This window comes from Neolamprologus brichardi, chromosome 12 (genome assembly GCF_056152115.1).
Source record: "Neolamprologus brichardi isolate AB-2024 chromosome 12, ASM5615211v1, whole genome shotgun sequence".
NCBI lineage: Eukaryota > Metazoa > Chordata > Actinopteri > Cichliformes > Cichlidae > Neolamprologus > Neolamprologus brichardi.
This window is the reverse complement of record NC_142115.1, coordinates 13,499,377-13,520,493: the sequence shown is the minus strand read 5'-3', so window position 1 is coordinate 13,520,493 and position 21,117 is coordinate 13,499,377. Positions and strand designations below refer to the sequence as shown.

The 21,117-nt window shown below is 41.8% G+C and overlaps 2 protein-coding genes across 3 annotated transcripts; one reads left to right on the top strand and one right to left on the bottom strand.

Moving 5' to 3' along the window:
- Positions 1 to 2,265: 2,265 nt before the first annotated feature.
- Positions 2,266 to 7,903, bottom strand: vgll4l (vestigial like 4 like). The gene is made up of 5 exons (XM_006803098.3): positions 5,944 to 7,903; positions 4,192 to 4,315; positions 3,819 to 4,056; positions 3,209 to 3,281; positions 2,266 to 3,056 (listed from the first exon to the last, which is right to left on the bottom strand). Exons 1-5 carry the CDS (start codon positions 6,008 to 6,010, stop codon positions 2,755 to 2,757), a joined length of 804 nt encoding a protein of 267 aa, XP_006803161.1. The 5' UTR covers positions 6,011 to 7,903; the 3' UTR covers positions 2,266 to 2,754.
- Positions 7,904 to 9,746: 1,843 nt separating this feature from the next.
- On the top strand, positions 9,747 to 20,711 carry syn1 (synapsin I). 2 transcript variants are annotated; one of them, XM_006803097.3, is made up of 14 exons: positions 9,747 to 10,000; positions 10,297 to 10,781; positions 11,468 to 11,525; positions 11,931 to 12,022; positions 12,179 to 12,335; positions 12,434 to 12,523; positions 12,997 to 13,059; positions 13,147 to 13,289; positions 13,381 to 13,455; positions 13,546 to 13,648; positions 13,729 to 13,872; positions 15,182 to 15,251; positions 15,335 to 15,815; positions 17,779 to 20,711. In XM_006803097.3, the coding sequence occupies exons 2-14, from the start codon at positions 10,435 to 10,437 to the stop codon at positions 17,804 to 17,806; spliced, it is 1,851 nt and encodes a 616-aa protein (XP_006803160.2). In that variant the 5' UTR covers positions 9,747 to 10,000; positions 10,297 to 10,434; the 3' UTR covers positions 17,807 to 20,711. The 2 variants fall into 2 exon arrangements, with proteins under 2 accessions (XP_006803160.2, XP_006803159.2); XM_006803096.3 differs by having other exon boundaries at positions 17,741 to 20,711.
- The last annotated feature ends 406 nt before the right edge of the window (positions 20,712 to 21,117 follow it).

Sequence of the window (21,117 nt, the reverse complement as noted above, 5' to 3'; positions counted from 1 at the left end):
GATGCCCATGTGGTGTTCATCCACATTATTCCTTTAATATCAGACGCACTACATAACAAGAGCATTTGCAAGGTTTTCCAATCATATTTACTTGTTATATCCCTTCACTAACACACCACTGATTGTGCCTTTTATGTATTATATTTAACATTTGTTTAATATTTATTAACTTCTTTTATTCATTACATTTTGATGTTCACAGAGGTTTATTGCCTAACAGAATATTAAAGATTAGATCGCACATAATGCTCGGTATAAACAGCAATTCTAGAAACTGGGGATGAGCACAGAGCTGCGTTAAAGGGCTTCTTTCTTATCATATTCACTTGCAGCCGCGAACGATGCTGCCAGTCAGGGATTGTGAGCGTAAATCCAAATGATCTGTATTTAAACAATTATCCGAGATAACTATCTTTTTTGTCATTTAAATACATAGCTCGAAGACGAACTCTGAAAAATGAACCGAGCACAAAGCCACAGCGCAGAGACGCAATCCTTCCAGGCAATCATCTTCTCATGAGATTAGTACTTAGAATTGAAGCTGTTTAGAAAAAGTCTCTCAATTTGTTTACAGAGACCTAACTTTTGACAAACCAGAGAAATGAAGGAACTTTCCCAGAAAGGTTAGTCAATCTCCTGTATAGTGAGGCATACTTAATTACTATTGCTACGAGTTAAATGGTGTTTTCTGTCATGTTTGAGGTATTTAGGATTGTAATTACCAGCCCCTGTTGCCTCACACAACAATGTGCATTTTGTTTTGCAGCAGCATGAGAAGCCCTTCTCTTGACATTCTCATGGCAGGTTGATCTATATAATTTATATCTGTGAGCCACTTTCAGCTTAGCTGTGCTGAACTGCGGTGGTTGATATATGAGACATGTTAATATTTTACCCTGGTTAAACAGAGTGTATGTGTAATCCAGTGTATGACTTTATCTGGTGCAATAATATTAGCTAATGTGGTCGACTCACGGATTCATTTAGCACTGAATATCACGCCCATTTTTCCTTTTAGATAGATTACTTCCTCCTACCGTGTAAAACATTCAATGAAAAGTAAACACACACACTCACTCACGCTGCATTGTCAGAGCATATGAGAGCACATGTGAAATGGATTATTAATGAAGAGGGATGTTCAGTCGCCTCCTAGCGGTAAACTGGGCAAAGCATTATCCTCTTCCTTAAGTTTCTTAAGGTCCCCCCATCAAAAGGTTTACCCACAGAGCTTTTGCTTATTTGACTCGTCCATAATGCAACAAGAGACCATTTGTCATTGACAAACTCGGCCGTATATGGGTAACCCGAGGGCCTCTAGGTGGCATTCCTGTCCGTGTTCAGGTTACGCGGGCTGATGAGTGGAAATACCAGTTTGTGTCTTAAGGAGAAAAATGAATAATCAGCAGTTTGGTCACTGTTTGCTGCTGAATGCATGCACCCCCTCCACAGTCTGTTAGGTGCAAACTTCACATCATTGTTTGGTGGATTTCAGGTTTTTGCGCAGATCTTTCAACTAAAGCCACATAAGCGAGTAAAGCCAATGTTTAATACTTAGCTTTAGTTGTTTAAAGTAGGAGGATTTTCACTTTGCTCTTTCAACTTACCCCCGATTTAAAGCTTTCTCCCCCATATGATCAGCTTTTCATGACAGTTGGGTTAATCCCCACTTCTTTTCAGCTAGCCCAACACTGTAATTTTTTGTTGTTGTTATGTTTCCTTTTACATTTAAAATTAGGCAAGATAGGACATGCAAATCAGTAACTGAAGAGTGTGGCTGGTTCTCATGCTCAGGCCTATGTTAGCCCAACCCTTTCTTCCACTCTTCCCTCCCTCCTATCCCTTGCCAAACAGGATCTGTAGGATCTTACACAGTCATTTTCTCAGGAGACAGGAATGTCAAAGCACAAGCTTTGTGCCTGCTGGAACTTGCTCCCTACATTCTGTAGAACTTCCAGGAAAAAGTACAGAATGAGTTGCCCGCACATCCATTTAATTTCCACTCCTGTGTGTGGCATCAACCCCTAGTTAAAACGCAGTGCCGGATGTGTTCTAGACACACGTTGACTCACTACTGAAATTAGGTTGTCTGGTATGCCACCCTGCCCTATCTTAACAAGGTGTCCTTGGATTCACGTCACTTTAGTTTGAAAGGAGATTTGTTTCATTTTACTCATTTTCATTTCAACGTCCCATTTTCTGGAGACATTTGTTGTCCAGACCATTCACACTCAGGGAACAAAAACACAAAAATGGTTTATGAGATATGAATTTTAGGTCTTTTTAATCGTCTGGTTTGTGTACAGTTTAAAAGCACATTTTACAGCAGATAGGCTAGTCACTTAGACTGTAAAGCACCCAGGGGTATCAGATTATAAATATAATACAGTGTAACTGGCATTCAGAGAAATGACACATTTACAAAAAGAAATGTAAAGGATTTTTTCCCCAATCATCCCACATCACCATCTACATTATCTCAGCTTTTCAAATGCTATCAAGCAAGCGGAGGATAGAAATGTAACAAAATATGTCGATGTCCCAAATAATGCTACATTTGTTTGCGTTGCTGTATTAAGCTTGTAGACGCGGAGATCCAAATTGACAGCACTCCTGCATCTGTAAGCTCGCTCTGTCAACTCCTGCACTGGTATTTGCAGCCAGACAGACAGCAGAGCCGTCTGCAGAGTGGCAGTGAAATGTTAAAAGTCTCAAAGAGTCCAGTTTCCACCAGGATCAGATGCCATTTCTACTTTAATTGACAGACCAGTGGCTGGGCGTTAGCACTGAGCTGCTTGTGGACTCTTTGCGGCACAGATTTGGGCTGTGGCTGTAGGTGGGGGAGTGAGTGACACTTGGACTGCTGGGCGGTGTGGAAGAACAGGAGGAAGACTTGGATTTAATCTGTAGCCACTTGTCTCCCAAAGCCTTGGCAAAGTGGTCGTCGACGGACACGCTGATGGAGAGCTGCCGGGACTGAGCTTTCTGGTAGTGAACACCCAAGCTCTTCTGGAAATGCTCCTCGAGGACGTTATCATAGTTGTCTTTGGGAACCACTGCAATATAGAAGACGAATGGCAAACCTTTACATACACACCTAAGTGAGTCAGTAAAATTGTGTGGTATGGCTGCGCTATGAGGCACGTGTGATGACTAGCGAGTGACCTTCTGGGTAAATGAGCTCATTCCAAGTGAGTGTGAGACTGACCTGATGAGTGGCCCACGGATCTTGAAGAGGGGTTTCGTAACGAGGAGGCGCAAGTGATCACAGAGGGACGTATCTGGAAAAAAAAAAAGAAAAAAGAAATGAGTCAATAATTAGACTCAAAGTAATTAGACTTGAAGCACAGGTTGTAACCCTGGTTTTAAGCTTTCGTTTCATTCCACAAACTTTGTGTTTTTGTTTTGACTTTGGCTAAACCTGACTGTGCACTCGCTCTTCAACTGCAACAGTTTAAATGAAAAACAACACGATCTGAAAACCGATTAAACTGGTTGGGTTTGCGCGTGAAAGTCAGCTCCCTCCCAGTGTGGTGGCATAAACAGGTCAGAGAGAAAGCAGTCTGTTTGGTCTTGTTGATGGCATTCCTCCCTCCATTACTTACATTTTCTTGCCGAATCCGGCTGGATTGCATAGCTCAGGCAAGCTTAGGCTTGCAGACACACTTAGACGCAGAATGCTTGTGCAGCTGGATTCACTGACTACAGATAATGGACCCCTGTGGTTGGTGGCCTGAAGCTATGCTGAGGCTATACAGTAGGGTAAACAGTATGACCTCCTAAATACCCTGTGTTCTAGACAGGCTTTGCTGAATTACCTGAATTTGACTGGAAGAGGTGCCTTTATTCTTTTCCTCTGCGCTTTCAGTTTCTTTTCTGGGTTTCTTGATGAGGGCAAGGGGTTCATCCATGACTGGTGTGTAGTACACATGGGTGGGCAGAGGGCTGGTGGGGCTGGGTGTTGGACTCAGGGTTTGTGTTGGACTCTGCTGGCTGCTGAACACTGCTGGGGCTGCTCTCTGGGCCAGCCTGCTTCGGCTCATCGCTCGCTCTCGTCTGAAACAATTATTTGAAAGAGTTTCAGACACTCGTTGCTGTCCTTTTTTTTTTTTTTTTTGACAGAATTTGCATTTAATAAGTTGAATCTATCAAAAGAAAATGTTCTTAGGAAAGTTAAACAGCTCAACCAACCTTTCCTCCAAAGTCAGACCTCTCTCGTGGCTGCGCTTGCGTTTGATTGGATACACCGTTTGGGTTCGAGCCCGGTCGTGTGTCATATGTCTGTATCTGTCTTCGCTTCTGAGATGAGGCTGACCTGCAGAGCAAAATTAAAATGTGGGATTAGAAGAAGCACGCAGACTTTCAAAGAAACACGACCCCATCAGAGGTGCCCGCGGTCCCTTTGCCAACGCCGATCCTACGTCAGATCACTGACGGTATATTGTGACGTTTGTGATTGTATCTAACTGGCAATGGTGTGAAGCAGTGATGACTAACTGCTTGTTTTGATCCATGACATCAACTTGCACGACTGCTTTTCGTGGGAAAGCGTTTTTTTTTTTTGTGTCACCGTTAATCGTAAACTCCGTTAAGCTGTAGAACTCGATTTACCTGATCAGTGAGGGTTACAACACTTCACAGCTGATTCAACGCTAACGGTAAATGTTGTTTTTCTACATATTGGCATTCAGCCCAGTCACACGCAAACAACTTTTTTTCCCCCCTGTTTGGATGGAGTGCAAAAACATCAAACTGCTCTCTGTGTCTGAGGACCCCGATTTGGGCGTCAACCATTTGTGAAAAGGCCATCAAGGCGAAACACGTACACATCCTGGATCTTTGCAATTACACAAGTCGAAACACATCGACAGGCAGCTGCTGATGTCAGTGGCTTGTTCAATCAGAGGAGTTTAAAGCATGTCTACAGTGCAGGACAGACGCACTAAACGGGCTGGATGTCTCAGTCTTTTGAGGGTTTATCACCCATCAAATGTCAACCAAAGCCACACGGGGGGGCGTTTGGGCAAATCAGCCTGCAGTCACATCCCCAGGCTGATGTGTAATGCATGCAGCCAAAACACAAGCACTGTTTGAAAATGTAATGGCAGCACAATTGCACTGTATGTTCAGTTAACACATGGAAATCCACACTGACGGGATGGCAGCGGTGCTAAACTGTATTCAAATCAGCCACTGGATGTATTTAAAGAAACAATAGTCTGTGGTGCCACACTGAATTGAGACAGTCTGTTTAAATCGGTTTTGCATTGCTAGAGAAAAACAAAACAGCCTTCACGCCCACACTCCTCACTCCAGTTCACATTTCCTAACATCTAAACTCTCCAATAGCACATGTGAGCTATTCCTTCACACAGTGTGGCTTTGTGGAGGGGGGTAGGTATAACCACACCTATGCTGATTTTCTAACGCCTCGGGCATGGTTATTTCTTCCTTATTAGCAGAGGGAAAATGCTTCCTGACCTTTTGGTTCACTGCATTTAAATCGGATTTTATTGTTACCCAACAGAAACGCATGGTTTAGAAAATCTCAGTTAAAGCCTCAGGTGAGTATTTACAGAGGAGTCTGTATGTAAGATTCAGTGTATTAAATATATTAACCGAAAAATATATTAACCGAAAAAGCCAAACGTGGTTCTAGCAGTACATATACTTGATTGTTTACTTATCGCTGTCATTGGATTGTCACCGTATCTGATTCTTTCTGCCTGACTTATAAATATCACAGACAGACTAAATGCCACTTAATTAACACAGATGTTGTACATAGTTCATATCATATTGAGAAATACATATTAAATACACATACAAATAAGTAAATGATATGGCACAACCACAGCAGAGATTTATTTCCACAGATCCAAGTATCCACTGTCATCAAGAAACATGATGACATTTTTAAAAAAAGGCGTAAATCGAGCTTACCTTCTAAAATGTAGACCTTGAAGCCACTGCTCATCCGAGTTATGTATTGGAAGTTAGCCACAGCCATTGCTCCTTATCTTTGTGTTGCTGAGCCCAAATACAGAGGAACACCTTGACTGCTGGACTTTACAGGACACAAAGAGCCTCAGTTATAGACTGTATTGGAAAGGTAATGAGACGCTGGGTCTGAGCGCCGTCAGGTAAAGTATCAGGTGAGTGCGGACAGACCTGTGACTCATTTCCTGCCTTTCCATTGGCTGCTGCCCGGGCCAATGAGAAGCCCCGGTTCGCTCATTATTATTACTGTACAGTTGGGAATGTGCCTGCAGTTAGGCCCGTCGCTAAAGTAAAAACAAAAAAGGCGCTAAATGTCACAGTATACCAGACTTTACTCTGATTAGAGAAATGTTTGCTTTATTCGGCACTTTCTCTTATACGAAAAGTTCCATCCTGAAAAAACAAACAAACAACCCCCCGTCATCAATTATTTTCTTTCAGTTCCTTGTAGAGTGTGCCTGCGGGTTTCCCCATACATGGAATCAACACCTGTCCCCCTCCCACCTCCCTCCTAATCTGTAATCTCACCAAACTGCATTTTTCCGAGTGCTTAGCCCACCGGAGCTCCAGTCATTCTTCTGACCTGCCCATACACGCATGCAGCTGTACTCTGAGCCTGCCTCACCAGTAATCCGAGGGCTTTTGTTGATGGCCAGACAAAGACTCCCTAAGTACTGAAAATGTTGCTGCTGCCATGAGAAAAAAAAAATCTTCTGAGAGTGTAATGCGAGTCTGACGACATGTAGAAGGCCTCGGAGGCAGCTCACTTAGATACGTGACATTAGTTCTAATGAAAAAAAAAAAAGGGGGGGGATCATTATTAATGTCATTGTTTTAAGGTGTATCTGTAAAACTTATTGAGAAATACTATTTTGTGCTGTCTGGACTTTGTTGATATACAAGTCGGAGATTTCTACTTGTGAGTTTTACCCTAACGGGTTGGTGAATTTTGTTTCACGTGATAAAAAGCTACTCTTTTAGAAGTCCCACTGTTCATACGTGCATGAAAAATATTAGGTTTAATTTAAGCTCAACAGTGCCCCCTTATGTCGTACAAAGCAATAGCACGGTCAGGGGTAGGAAAATAACTTGTGGGGGAAAAAATGCAGTTTAACGTTTTAAAAATGAAATGAATGTGGTTATAAATCTGCAAGTGACCAGGGAAGATGTAGAAGTTCTAGTTTTGCAACGACTGTCCAGCGGCAATCAAGGCATTTTGGCTTGCTGTACTAACAAAAACGTATTCTACAATTTCAGCACAGCCACAAAGAACCTGGGTTTAGTTTTATACTAAACAGAAATTAAATACTGTTACTAGTTTTGATTCTATAAACATAATAAAGGGCTCCACACTCTTAATCAGCTGATATGATAACATATAGTCACTGGGGTAATGTAATGCTTACACATCAGAAACAGTAATTGCTCAAGAGGATCTTCTAGGAAGTCTCGAGTCACCCCTCAGTTCTTTATATTTTGCTAGGGACACAAGATTTATTGCTATATGGAAACATACAGTATAAAGAACAAAAACATAGTTTATACAATTTTAATAAGCTTAAAAGTCAATATTTGCTATGACCACTTTTATTCTTTAACACAGCCTGAACTCACTTAGGCACGTTTTCTCATCATTTCTTTAAGAAGTCTTCAGGAATAATTCTCCAGACTTCCTGAAATATATTCAAAGCTCTTCTTTGGATGTTTCTGTCTTTTGTTCTAATCTCTGTAGAGATGATCTCACACTCCTTCAATAATGTTGAATTCCAATTCATGACTGATGTGTTTTTCTATTCAGGTATGAATTTACTGTACTGGCAGTGTGCTGGAGATCAGTGTCATGCTGACAAATGAAGCTGCTGCCAATCAGATAATTTCCAGATGGTGGATCCAGATCTCACTTTTCCTTCTTGTTCATATTTTCCTAAATTTTGACAAGATCTTTAACACTTCTGCATTTCAGCAGCTTCAGACCACAACAGAGCCTCCACTGTGTTTTACAAATGGCTGTAGATTGCTTTACCTCTCTCCTGACCTCCTCTGAACATGTTGATGATGATTTGAACCAAAACCTAAATTTTCTAAGTAAGACCTGTTGATTTTCAGTCCAGTTCTAGTGTAGTTTGGTGTAGCGCAGCCTCCTCCCCCCCCCTCCTGTTTCCCTTCCTTAAGAACGGCTTCTTTACAGCCACCCTTAAGCAGAGACCATTTCTGATGAGGCTTCAGCAAACAGAACGATCACTGAAGTTCCAGATGCATGCCTCAGGACCTCCGCCAGTTCTTTGCTGGGTTTTAAAGGAAGACTACTTAAAGCCATGACCTTTAAATGCCCATCTGCTGCAGATAGTAGTTTAGGCCTGTGACTTCTTTTTATCCCGTTTGTTCAGTTTCCATCAGATTTTTTTTTAAGCGCACACAGCATACCATGATCTCTCTTTTGGCATAAAACACATTTGCAGAGAAAAACATAAAGGTAGGGCATTCATTAAGTTAGAAAGTAGCCTCATCACTTTGGGTAAAAGTTGAAATAATTATTTTCTGTTAGCCTAGCCAAACTTGCAACACTAATCTATATTTTAATTCAGTGAGGAGACTCCACTCCACTGGTACCAGCTTGGTGACTGCAAGCAAGAAAACACAGGAGGAAAACACCAATAAATAAATGACGCCGTCAATAACTATCATAAACCTCCTTGTAAGTAGTACTGTGTGCGACACACCACAGAGCACAAAGAGCATTCCCCTTTCTGAGCATTCCCCTTTCTGAGTAATCGAAAGTGTGTAGGCCCTACTGATGGTTACCTGACAGATGCATTGCCTGGGCATGCCTTCATGGTGGGCAGGATAATGAAAAAAAAAAGGGGCACAGAAAAAAGAAAGGCAAGCTAGAGAGCGATTGCTTCTCTGGTTTGTGAACTAAAGTAATCGAGCCACTTTCTATGAAATCACACAAATTCAAATGTAATAAAACTAAAAACCATCCACTGACAAATAAATGTAAACTAATGATACATTAATAGGCAGTTCACTATTCACACTGTTTAACTCTTAAGATCGGAGCTAAATAGCGGTATTTTTGAATCATTTTACTAGCAAGCAATAGGCTATTTGTTATCTCTAAAATGCATTAATGATTTAGATAAGAAATGCACCCGGCTCTAGGCCTCTATCCGTGTCTCTGTAGTTTCCGCCATACGGTACAGTTTCCATAGAGCAACCCATGGCTCCCAGGGGGTGGGCTCCGAGTATCACTAACAGACGGCGCATCCCTCACTGTCTGTATTGACTCAGTTGAAAATCAAAAGTAACACCCTGTTTCAGCAAGCCTGACAACCCAGCAGTGGGTGTGCCACTGCTGCTTTATTGGAGCCAGCAGGATGCCCGAATGAAATCAACACCCAGAGGTATTGCAACCAACAGCAGGATCATGTCCAACAGCGAGCGACGCCCCTGCTTCTCCGCTCTCATCAGCACCACCCTGATACCCCCATCATGGAGCTTGTCAAGTTACAAGAATACTGACGAGAACAATGCCGGAAGTTCAACAACGCTAATAAGACTCAACAAAACAACAGCTCGCCACTTATGCGGTTTTAGCAGTGGCTGTTATTTTTACTTCTTTAGTTTAACTATGTCCAAACTTTGACGTCAATAAAAATCAGCCCTAGATATGCATAGATTTTTCTTTCTTTCTTTCCCCCCAAAGAGCCACCGGAAGTGTGGATATCACCCTGCTGCAACTTGACGACCGCGCAGCTCCTCTCTCCCTCAGGATGACTGGGAGTGACGCAGGGCAGACGGAAAAAACTGGGGCTTGATGAGAAGGACGGCGGTGATGCAGGAAGGGCTGTAGCTTTATTTATTTCAGCCTGATGCCTGACTTGCCTGCACGGAGGATATGAGAGTCACCCGTATGCGAGCTTTTCTGTGACAGCCAGGAGGTAATAACGAGGAATCATCAAGTCATCCTTGGGGCAGACCAGTTTGGATACACTCCCAGGTAGGCTTCATCATGCCCGGTTGTGGCTGTTACTACAGGCTGCTGAAGTGCTAGGTGGCTTTCTGGAAACAGGATACATGTTAAAAAATGTCAATAAATTTAGATTTTTATTTGTGTCAGTCTTTACACGGAGACTGATAATTGGCTTGCACAATTTGCTAAGGTGAAGGAGGGCTGATTTCTTCTTGCATCTTAGCAAATTCTTTAAGCTACACCGTCACGACTCATCGCCACTGTTATGATCAGATAGTCGAGCTTCTCCTTCTATATTAACACGGGACCTGTTTTCTCTGTAGGTAACATCGGGTCCTGTTCCTGCACATGGGAAAGTAGCCTAGTCATTCATTTCCCTACTGAACACCGAGTTGTAAGTCGCATTCAGCGTATTTGGACCCCCACACCCTCCTCCTTCGTCATTTCAACAAATATCCACCATGAACTACCTGCGTCGACGACTCTCGGACAGCAATTTCATGTCCAACCTACCCAATGGCTACATGACCGACCTCCAACGCCCCGATCCGCCGCAGCAGAGCCCCGCAGTGTCGCCCGGGCCGGCAGAGAGGCGCCAGTCCACCAGTCAGCAGCAGCCGCAGCAGCCGCAGCAGCAGCAACAGCAGCAGTCTGGAGGTGGAGGTGGAGGCTTCTTCTCATCCATTTCCAACGCCGTAAAACAGACCACAGCTGCTGCGGCTGCGACCTTATCGGAGGCAGCGGACCGGGCAGGTGTCTCCAGCAGCGCCAAGATCCTCCTGGTCATCGACGACCAGCAGACCGACTGGTAAGAGCAGTGCGCATTGGCAGCGCGCTGCCTCGTCTAGACAGCAAAAGTGTGCCAAACCGTGGGTTGCGGTGGCCTAACTCCTAGAAGGTCATATGATTCATCCGCTGTTGAGAGGTATCCTTCCATCACGTGAAACAACCGGTAGGATGTTTTGTGCGCCGAAACTGTGCCATGGCAAAGGCGCAACAGACCGAAGGCAGAGAAGCCATTTTCATTTGACGATCAGCTTGTTTTTTCTTCTTGTGATCGATTCGTGTTGCATTCTGCTGATAATCTGAAATTACGCAAGTGCACTATGCGTTCATGGCCGCCATGAATATGGAGATTACCTATTTGTCAAATGAAGCGGCTGTAAGTGCAGAAGAAAAACGATTTCAACAGACAGTCGAGCTTCTTCTCCGCGCGCATTATGCAATAGTGATAACAAACTAAGAAATTTGCTATTATCGAAACAGGATTGATATTCACAATAAACGGAAGCTGACCTGTCCTGATGCAACACCAGTAGTTTTATTTATACATCCATATATATATATATATATATATATATATATATATATTCTCTAAATTTCAAAATATGCCAAAATACTGGCAAATGTTAAATATAGAAAGGCAAAAATTTAAAATCACATCCATATATCAACTTTTTGGTGTAATCATTTAACTTCTTGCTTTAAAATCAGGGTGAAGGTCTTCAGAGGACGAAAGGTCCATGGGGAATTTGACATCAAGGTCGAACAGGTAAGTTTTGCTTTGTGATGAAGACTTGTAGATTGTCTAGGCCAATAGCAGACCAATAATCTATTTGTGAGGAGAAATGTGCAGCCTTATATTTATTACTACAGTTTCACTCAGTGGTCTTTCACGATATAATCCACTAAGCAGCATTTTAACAGAAGAGAAGCCCATAAACATTTTAAAATCTTCTTTGCCTAAGGCATTTTCTCCTCCTCCTATTTTAGTCTCTCTACCTCATTCTGGACGGACATTTCTTTCTTATGTGGCCTCAAAACAGGAAGGATGAATTTCACACAGAGCCTGATATTCTTTAATTGTGTCTTGTTCTGCTTGACCACTGGCTCCAATCATCACCGCTGTGATTTCTGAAGTGTTTATTAGGGTTTGACCTTGATACTGTCCTTTCAGGCAGAGTTCTCTGAGATCAACCTGGTGGCCAATGCCACAGGTACCTACAATGTGAACATTGATGCGATTAGGAGTGGCCATAAAGTTACAAAGTAAGTTCTCTGCAAAATGTTTCTTTTTAGAAAAGAAATTGCAGCGCTGGTAAAACTACGACTTTCTGCTGAAACGTTCAAATGGAATAAATCATCAAACTGATTTGTTGTTTTTTTTAGTGCTGTTAAATATTTTGCTCATGTCCCCCGAACCAGATCCTTTAAGCCAGACTTTGTGCTGATGAGACAGCATGCGTTCAGCATGGACAAGAACGGAGACCATCGTAACATAGTGATTGGATTGCAGTACGCTGGACTGCCAAGTGTAAACTCTTTGCACTCGGTCTACAATTTCTGCGACAAACCGTGGGTGGTGAGTAGGATTTAATTAAGGCATTCATTTAAAGCCAGCACACACTTAGTTGAGTGACATAGACATACTACGCATCAGCATCTTTCTGTACGTTTCAGTTTGCTCAAATGTCTAGGCTTCACAAGCAGCTGGGCTCAGAGGAGTTCCCACTGATTGAGCAGGTTTACTATCCAAACCACAAGGAAATGGTGAGTTTTTGCCCTATATCCTTCTCCTCTTCCTTTTCGTTTGTTTTCATGGCTACTCTCTTCAAATAACAAGGACCTAGACCCATACGCACACACACAACCTCTGCACGGGTCACATGTCAGGGGTGTAATTTACCTCCATGTCAATATTCAATCTTATGTAGCAGCTGAGAGCACTCACATTTTCTAAGCATCGACTTTTTTTTTTGTAATTGGTAGATGGTGAGTGTTTGATTTCTTGAGTTCCAAGTTAGTGTTGCTACACTTAAACTGAGACGGATTGGTGCAGAGCAGTTTAATCCATCCCTGCTGTCACAGACTGACAGAACTGGGCTGGCTTTCAGGCCATCAGTACCAATCATAATATCTGCCCCGATCAGAACTGATATAATAATTGGTGTTTTAATCACTGGGGCACTACGAGGAAGTTCATTTATAAGAAATCTGAGCATGTTTTAATGTTCTTTTTGCAGATTACCTCCCCTCAATTTCCTGTCGTGGTAAAGATGGGCCATGCTCACTCAGGGATGGGAAAGGTAAATCTAGAGTTCTTAAGTATTTTCTCACGTCCACCTGAACACGCTGATGTCACTATATTAATATTTTCACTCTTGCTGCTTTAGGTGAAAGTGGACAATCAGTATGATTTTCAAGATATTGCTAGTGTTGTGGCACTGACCAAGACCTACGCCACATCTGAGCCATTTATTGATGCAAAGTATGATGTGCGCATTCAGAAGATTGGCAACAATTACAAGGCTTACATGTGAGTGAAACTTCCTCTCAGGTTCATGCATGAAAATAAAATCAGTGAAAATGGTTAGAATGTGGAGTTAAGTCTTTATTTTAATTAACAGGCGAACATCAATTTCTGGCAACTGGAAAACCAATACTGGTTCATCTATGCTTGAGCAGGTGGCCATGTCAGACAAGTAAGAGCGCAGAGTTGAAAATGAAACAAAACTGTAAATCAAATTGTATCGCACTGCACTATAATAGGTCTGATTAATATGTCACTGCAGGTACAGAATGTGGGTGGATTCTTGTTCCGATATCTTTGGAGGGTTGGACATCTGTGCTGTGGAGGCTCTACATGGTAAAGATGGCAAGGACTACATCATAGAGGTACTACATGACAATGATATCAATGTTTTCTATGATCTTAAGGGGAGTCCACTAATTATATCAAGTTGTGGTCTTTTAAGGTTGATGACTGTTCGATGCCACTGATTGGGGACCAGCAGGACGAGGATCGCGTTCATATTGCAGAACTAGTGGTTTCCAAAATGAACCAGGCTGTTCCACGTACTTCAAGCTCTTCCACAGTCCGTACAGGACAGCCAGCACAGGTGCTCAAACAACAGACATGCTTTCCTTGCTCCAGCACACCCTAACTTTTCCTTATCTTCCACACTTTTAGTAGTAACACACTAAGTACAGTTAGATCCATAAATGTTAGGAAAAAGACACTTTTTCTTGTCATTTTGGTTCTGTAGACTACCAAAATGAATTTTAAGTGAAACAACTCAGATGCAGTGGAAGTGCAGACTTTCAGCTTTAATTCGGCAGGTTGAACAAAAAGATTGCATTCAAAAAATTGCACACTTTAGGCAACAAACTGCCTCTGATGTGTTTTACGGATGGTGTGGTGTGCTTTAGATCTTGAGTTGCTCCACGGCTTCGCCATACTTTTCCTTGTCATCATTCAGGTAGAGGTTGACCTTGGTTTCATTTGTCCAAAGAATGTTTTTACAACACTGAAAACTGGATGGCTTTTTTCGATGTCTTTTTAGCAAAGTCCAGCCTAGCCTTTCCGTTCTTGAGGCTTATAAGTGTCTTGCATCTTGCAGAAAACCCTAATCCTCTTTTTCGCAGCCTAAGGATGGCTTGTTTCACCTGCATAGAAAGCCCCCTTGACCGCATGTTGTCTGTTTGCAGTAAAATCTTCCAAATGCAAGGGACACGCCTCAAATGAACTCCTAAACCCTTCATCCAATCTGAATGTGAATACCCTGAAATAAAAGCTGAGATTCTACACGTTATGTCCCTTCTATAACTATAATTGGAATATATTTCAGTAAAAAGCTAAGAAAAACCAAAACAAAACCTGTGAGAGTGTTCAAATATATATGGACCTAACTGTATATTAGTGGGCATAAAAATATGAAAGAAACAATTAAAACAAGACTCAGTGAGCTTCACGTCAACAGGATCTGCATTATATTTTCTTTAATCTTTTTAAAAACACATGTTATGTTTCTAAGAAAAGTAGTGGGCCAAGCATGGATCCCTGGGGTACTCTAAATCTGAGATGGTCACATCAGAGAGACAATCAAATAACAACTTTAAACAGACCACACTGTAATTTACTTTGCCTGCAATGACTTGAGTGGCGTGGAAGGATTCAGTGTAGGGTTAAGAGGAGTTTCTGGTTATGAGGTAAGTTAGAACGTAGATTTCCGTCAGAATTCTAAATGTGGCTTAAAATGTTATGAATGTTGTGATTAAGAGATTTGCTAGATCATGCTGTGGAAGAAAAAATTTCTAAACAAATTAAGAGACATTTAAAATATTTATACATTATCATTTTCTATGATTAGCCATCTAATGAATGTCATTTTTGCTTTGTATTGATTTTTTCCCCTTGTTAACTTGTAGAAAGCAGTTTCTCCTCAGCCAGTCTCACAACCGAGAGTCCCACAGTCTCAACAGCGTCCTTCACCACAGGGTAAGAACTGGACTTTTAGGGTCTTGAAAAATATTTCAGAATTTGAATGTGATTTGTTTCCTTCTTTTGTTTATCTCCGATAGGTGGTCCTCAGCAAAGCCCTCCATCTCAGCAGCGTCCACAACCTCAAGGCCAACCTCCTGTACAGACCCAACAATCTGCTGCCACTGGTGACCCCAGTAACCAGACTAAGGCAAGCCAAGGGCCTGCGACTCAAGGTCAGAGACCTACGTCTGGTCAGGGCTCTCCTCAGCGAAGCCAAGGAGGATCCCCTCAAGCTCAGAGGCAGCAGTCTGTATCGCAGCAGAAACCATCTGCAGGCCAAAAACCTCCACCACAGCAGAGGCCTGCCATGCCCCCTAGACAGCAGTCACAGGGAGGGACACAGCAACAGAGGGCTCCCGGTCAACAAGGACGCCCTGGAGCACCCACCACCCAGCAGCCACGTCCTGCCGCTCAGGGCCAGGGGGGCCCAGGAGGACGACCCCCTCTACAACAGAAGCCTCAGCCTCCACAGAAGCCTAGTCAGGACAGCCCGGCTATGGGCGGCTCTCCACAACTAAAGTAAGTAGCTGTGAATGATAAATGGGATCGGTTTCACCTCATCCTTCAAGCAGAAGATCCCTTCTTATTGCCTGCACTGTGACATGCATGCCACATGGGAAATCTATTTAATGACAAATGAGCCACCCGAATGTGCATGGTTTATTGATTTTTACACTTTTCAGTCCTTCAGCAGCACTTTCACGTAACATAATATTTCAAAGTCTGTGCAGAGCGCTGGATACGTTAAAACAACAAGCGGAAGTCGTAATGAATCTACATATTGTGATATTTAAAGATCGCTTTAATGTAAACAAACTTTTGAACCTTGTTTACATATCTAGATTGTTGTAAAACTTATGAAACTAATGCCATCGACTGGCAGTGAGGCTACACATGGTCATCAGATATTTTAACATTATTAAACATAACTTATTGTGTGATAGCATACTTAGTTCAGAGCACAGCTTGTCTATTTCAGCTCAGTGTGAGAGCCTGCTGGTGCTGAGCGTCTCTCCTCTGCTTTCTGATTCACCGTGAGTTCAAGTCTCCTCTGCTCCTTCTTTACTCCGTATAAGACACACATGGAGTGGAGCAGACACATGCCGAGTGGAGGAAAGGAGAGATAAGTGGAGATATTATTACTAGACTTAATGACGTACCTCCAAGTGCAATAGAACCTCTAGGGTTTCCAAGACAAGACCATCAGGTCTAAGTTAATCCCACTGCAAGGCCTTAGTATCATGGAGTTTTTGAGTATCCATCTATCCATTTTCTGACACTTATCGCCGGGGGGTTTGGGGGAAGCCTTTCTTCTTCCCAGCTACCTTCTCCAGATTATCTTGTGGAATACTGAGGTGTGCCCCCGGGCCTCCTCCCTGTAGGGCATACCCAGAACTTGTCACCCAGGAGACACCCAGGAGGCATCAGTGTCAGATGCCCAACCCACCTCAGTTGGCTCCTTTCGGTGTGGAATAGTTGCATCTCCACTCTGACATGCTCTTGAATAGCTAAACTAGTTTACTCTGTTGCTAAGGGGGAGGCCAGTTACCTTTTGGAAAAAGCTCATTTTGCCCCTTGTATCAGCATCTCATTCTTTGATTACTACCCAAAACTAGTGACGATGGGTAAGCGAAGGGACATAGATCAACTGGTAAATTGACAGCTTCGCAGTGGAGCGCAGTGTCTGAATCACCGCATATGCTGTAAGGGCCTCGGGGTGAAACTTTACATTTTTTAATAAAAAAAAAAAACTGGACACATGTAATTACGTATTGCCATTTTGCCGTCAGGTGTTCAGACAATTTATTTATTTATACAGTAAACAAAATCATTCACGTCTTAATTTAACCAGGTTAGCCATGATTCGGTAGTCTCTGCCTGCTTTAGCTTCTTTACTTCTTGCTTCTGCTTAAAGTAGGAAGTGCGCTCTGCAGTGTGTCACTCTTTCCTCTTATGAGGAGCACAGTGAGCCTCCACAGCAGTACTGACAGCTGCGCCTATCCAGCTGCAATGTTCCATCGGTGCCACACAGGACACCTTATATCAGGTTGACGTTGCTGCGTGAACAGAATGTAACCTAAATAATTCACAAAATTGGGAATACATAATCCTGATTTTGGATTTAATATTTGAGCTTCTTTATGCTCTCCTGACAATGAGACATAAACCCTCTTATTGTCAGTCGCATACAAAAACATGCATCACTTTGCTTTCCAGAAAAGTCCTTCAATATCCATATCATATTCAAAGCTAACTTGAAATGATAAGGTAATACTGAATGACCCGAGGAAAGGAATGCGCTTTATCATTGTTTACTGAGCCTTTTCTCTCATTTCTCTCCCTCTCTCTGTCTTGCCTTGCGCCAGTCTTTTCATTCCATGGGTTTGCTGCATGACTTTAATAGCCTCTTCCTCTCCTCTATTGCCATTTTCCTCTCTTTATAGCAAGTCCCAGTCTCTTACCAATACCTTCAACATTCCAGAAACCCCAGCGCCACGAGCCAGCCTTAGCCAGGATGAAGTGAAGGCCGAAACCATACGCAATCTACGCAAATCTTTTGCCAGTCTCTTCTCAGACTGAGACAGCAAAAGCCCCTCTTTCCCTCTCCTCCTGAAAGAAAAAGAGACAGGCAAACTGAAGGACAGACCCCTTCTTCCCCCTCCGAACAAGGACCAACCGGATGCCGTCTTTAATTCATGTACACTGAGCCTGATGTGAAAATGTACACACTTGATAGCCACTGCCTACATGGTTTAACTCTTTTAAAACGAACAAAAAGTAGAATACAGTTAGGCACTGATGTCTTAAACATTCCCTGCCTTGCCTCGAGCTTAAGTAATCATACTCAAAACTGTTTGTACTCCACACTGAAGCCTGTATATGCATGAATACGAAACAAAACAATATTGCTCTCACTTGTTTGTTTGTGCTGTAAATTCATCGTGGCCGTTATGTTCAAGTAACTTGAGGCGCTGTATGAAAGTTATTGGGGAAGGGAAGATAGCCAAATATTATATTTTAAATAAAAAAGCAGCATCTAGTTTATTATCTCCTCTTGTCTAAAAATAGTATATTTGTGTCATAGTAAAAACAGTGAAAATGTAGCTAACCCCTAATTTTGAATAAAGAGCTGTCAAACTGACTTAAAGCCACTAAATAATCTCCATGTATCCCCAATAAAAACAAAGCTACACCACTATTTCACACTTCTACTCCTTGCAAAATTAACAACAACATTCTCCCTGCTTTCCTGATTCCCTAATTATTTTTGTATGGCGCCCAAATGACTACAGCTGCACAAAAAGGATGTCCAGTGTTTGCAAATGCTAGATCTGTTCAAGCTGTAGATCGCTCATGGTGATGTCTTAGCTGCATGTCAACAGGAGGCAATGGTTGCATTTCCCAACCCCTGACTTTGGCGCTTGTAACTGTGTTGTCACATGTAGTTAAATTAGCTAGTATTAGAGTAGTTGGTGTCGTGAGTATGTCGTGGCTCCCGATTTTCTTTGTTTTGTTTTTTTTTTTGTTGCAGAAGAACAAAAGCCCAGCAGCTCTCTAACTTGAAAGCATGCCTTACACAGACAAGAGCGTCAAATCAAATGGAGCTGTCTCAGGGATGTCCAGTTGATTGTGACACTTGTGTGTGGGTGAGGGTCTTCCATTGCAGTCTTATAGTGGTTGTTTACAAAAAAAAGAAGGAAAAGCATGCATTTTAATGAGCTAGAATGTTTTATTATTTCAAACACATTTGCACACAGAGTATATCTTGCAAAATTATACTTGAATACAATGGTTTTCAGGTTTATTCATCTGCCACTTGACAAAGCAGGGTTCCTGCTTTGGGGTGCTGCCATGTCTGTAACAGGCATGGTACAGTGGGATCCAGTGTAGACAGGGTTGGCGACTGTTCAGGTACAGTTAGTGAAAAATATCGGTACTTACAGTTTATTTTCCTGAATTTTCAAAGCAATGTGACAAGAAAAAAAAACTGCTAACCAGCTACTGAGTTTAATAGATGTACAATAGGTTTTACGTAGGAGGTCTTAGCAGTAGGTCAGCGTAAGATGCACTCCAAAGCACACTCAGCCAAGGAATGTTACGTTTGTGAAATTCATTTGTACCACGTAGAAAGGTAAAACGGTGACAAGTTTTAGGAATGCCAACTGCACGATGCTTCTCTGCAGTTGATTTCACAATTCTGCCACGCATCTTTTGCACCGACAAAACTTTCTTTGATCACGTCTCTGAAAATCCAAGCTGTCACTGAAGAATGTTTTATCTTCTCCAGGCACTATAAATGTCTTCCAGAAGGAGTTCTATAGATTCATATGGTGATATAGTATGGCAATATCACGCTTTTAGAGAAGACCCAATAGTGAAAAGTCTAAGTGAGTCCTGGTCCCCCTGCAGATTCTCCATGTTGCCTGTGTTTTTCTGTTTATGTAGCCACAGTGACCCCTTGTGTTCAATGGTGCATAAACGTGTGAATGTTGTTTTGTAACCTGGTCAAACCAAATAGATGTTGTGCAAAGCTCTGAGTGATCCAGATTGTCACTTTCCTCCCCTGCTGCTATTTGTGCTTGCTGATATTCTGTGTGTCTCTAAACTTTATAGTTTATCTGGGAAAATAGTTTACTTACTTTTTCCTTTTGTACATGCACAATTTTCTCGTGAATGGCACTGCTATACGGTGCTTGTTATGTTATGCATAAGTAATGGAGGGCTTCATTTTTACATTTTACAGTTACTCAGTGTCAGTACGTAACTGTCAGATTCATAATGGCACAGCCGAGAATAAGTAAGAGAGGAGTAATTTTCACACTGAGTGTGTAATTTATGAAAATGAGCCATCACATTTAGCACTGATGGTTATCTTTGAAAAACCATGCCGTCCTTTCACTCAGAGGTGTCTTGGCCAAACTGAGAAACACCATTTGCCACGAGCCCTCTGGAGCCTGACAGGATGAGCCATGACGGCAATGCAAAGAAGTCATGTTGATATTTTATTTTTATTTTTTTATATTTTCTTTTTAAGGGTTTACATTATTTGTGGTTGATATATCTGACTGTGAATGTACATTGTCTTCTTTCTTAGAGCTCCTTTTATTGTTTTTTAATTCCACCGTATAATCATTGTGAGACGGTAAAATCCTTACAAGTTTGAGTGAAATTGATTGTCAGTTGATGCCTGCCAGAGTTTAAAATGTACATCATAGATGTAAGTGCAAAAATCAAAAAGCTGAGAGGTTTTTTTTGTTAATCAAAAATAAGATACTGCATAATATAAATCATGGTGGATTATTGAAATAAATGTAATAAAAATGATATTGATGTTATATGCAATGTAGCTATATTATGTGAAAATGAGTATGTTATTACAACATGCACATGTCCAATAAAACCTATGACAAATAATGACTGGTTTATTTGAGAAAAGTACAGTAAAGTAGGTTTTAAAAGATGCTGACACAGCTGCTGAATAACTGTAACAACACCAGTTAGTCTAAATGATTAATGCAGAACTGTTGAGTAACATTCATATTCAAATTTCTTTTCATTTTGCTGTCCTGAGTGTCCTTGATGGTGAGAGACATCATTGCTTTTTCAGTTTATTTTCACACTTTTGTTAACATTTATTTTTATAGCTTACTTTATCAATCAGATCGATAATTACAGGCTTGCATTTTATCTTATTTTCGTTTTTCAGTTATAAAGAAAAATAATTAAAGGATATATATAATAGTAATTCATAGACTTTAGGTATTTATATTAAATGGGTACAGTGCATAGTATTCGGTTGTGAATGACTTTAATATTAGCC

Coding starts and splice junctions, on each gene's coding strand:
- vgll4l (XM_006803098.3), bottom strand. CDS start 6,010: ATGGCTGTGGCTAACTTCCAATACATAACTCGGATGAGCAGTGGCTTC. Junction 4,316..5,943: donor CAAGGTCTACATTTTAGAAG/GTAAGCTCGATT, acceptor TTTGCTCTGCAG/GTCAGCCTCATCTCAGAAGC. Junction 3,057..3,208: donor ATCCGTGGGCCACTCATCAG/GTCAGTCTCACA, acceptor TCTATATTGCAG/TGGTTCCCAAAGACAACTAT.
- syn1 (XM_006803096.3), top strand. CDS start 10,435: ATGAACTACCTGCGTCGACGACTCTCGGACAGCAATTTCATGTCCAAC. Junction 12,023..12,178: donor AGTGGCCATAAAGTTACAAA/GTAAGTTCTCTG, acceptor CCCCCGAACCAG/ATCCTTTAAGCCAGACTTTG. Junction 13,456..13,545: donor CAGGTGGCCATGTCAGACAA/GTAAGAGCGCAG, acceptor ATGTCACTGCAG/GTACAGAATGTGGGTGGATT.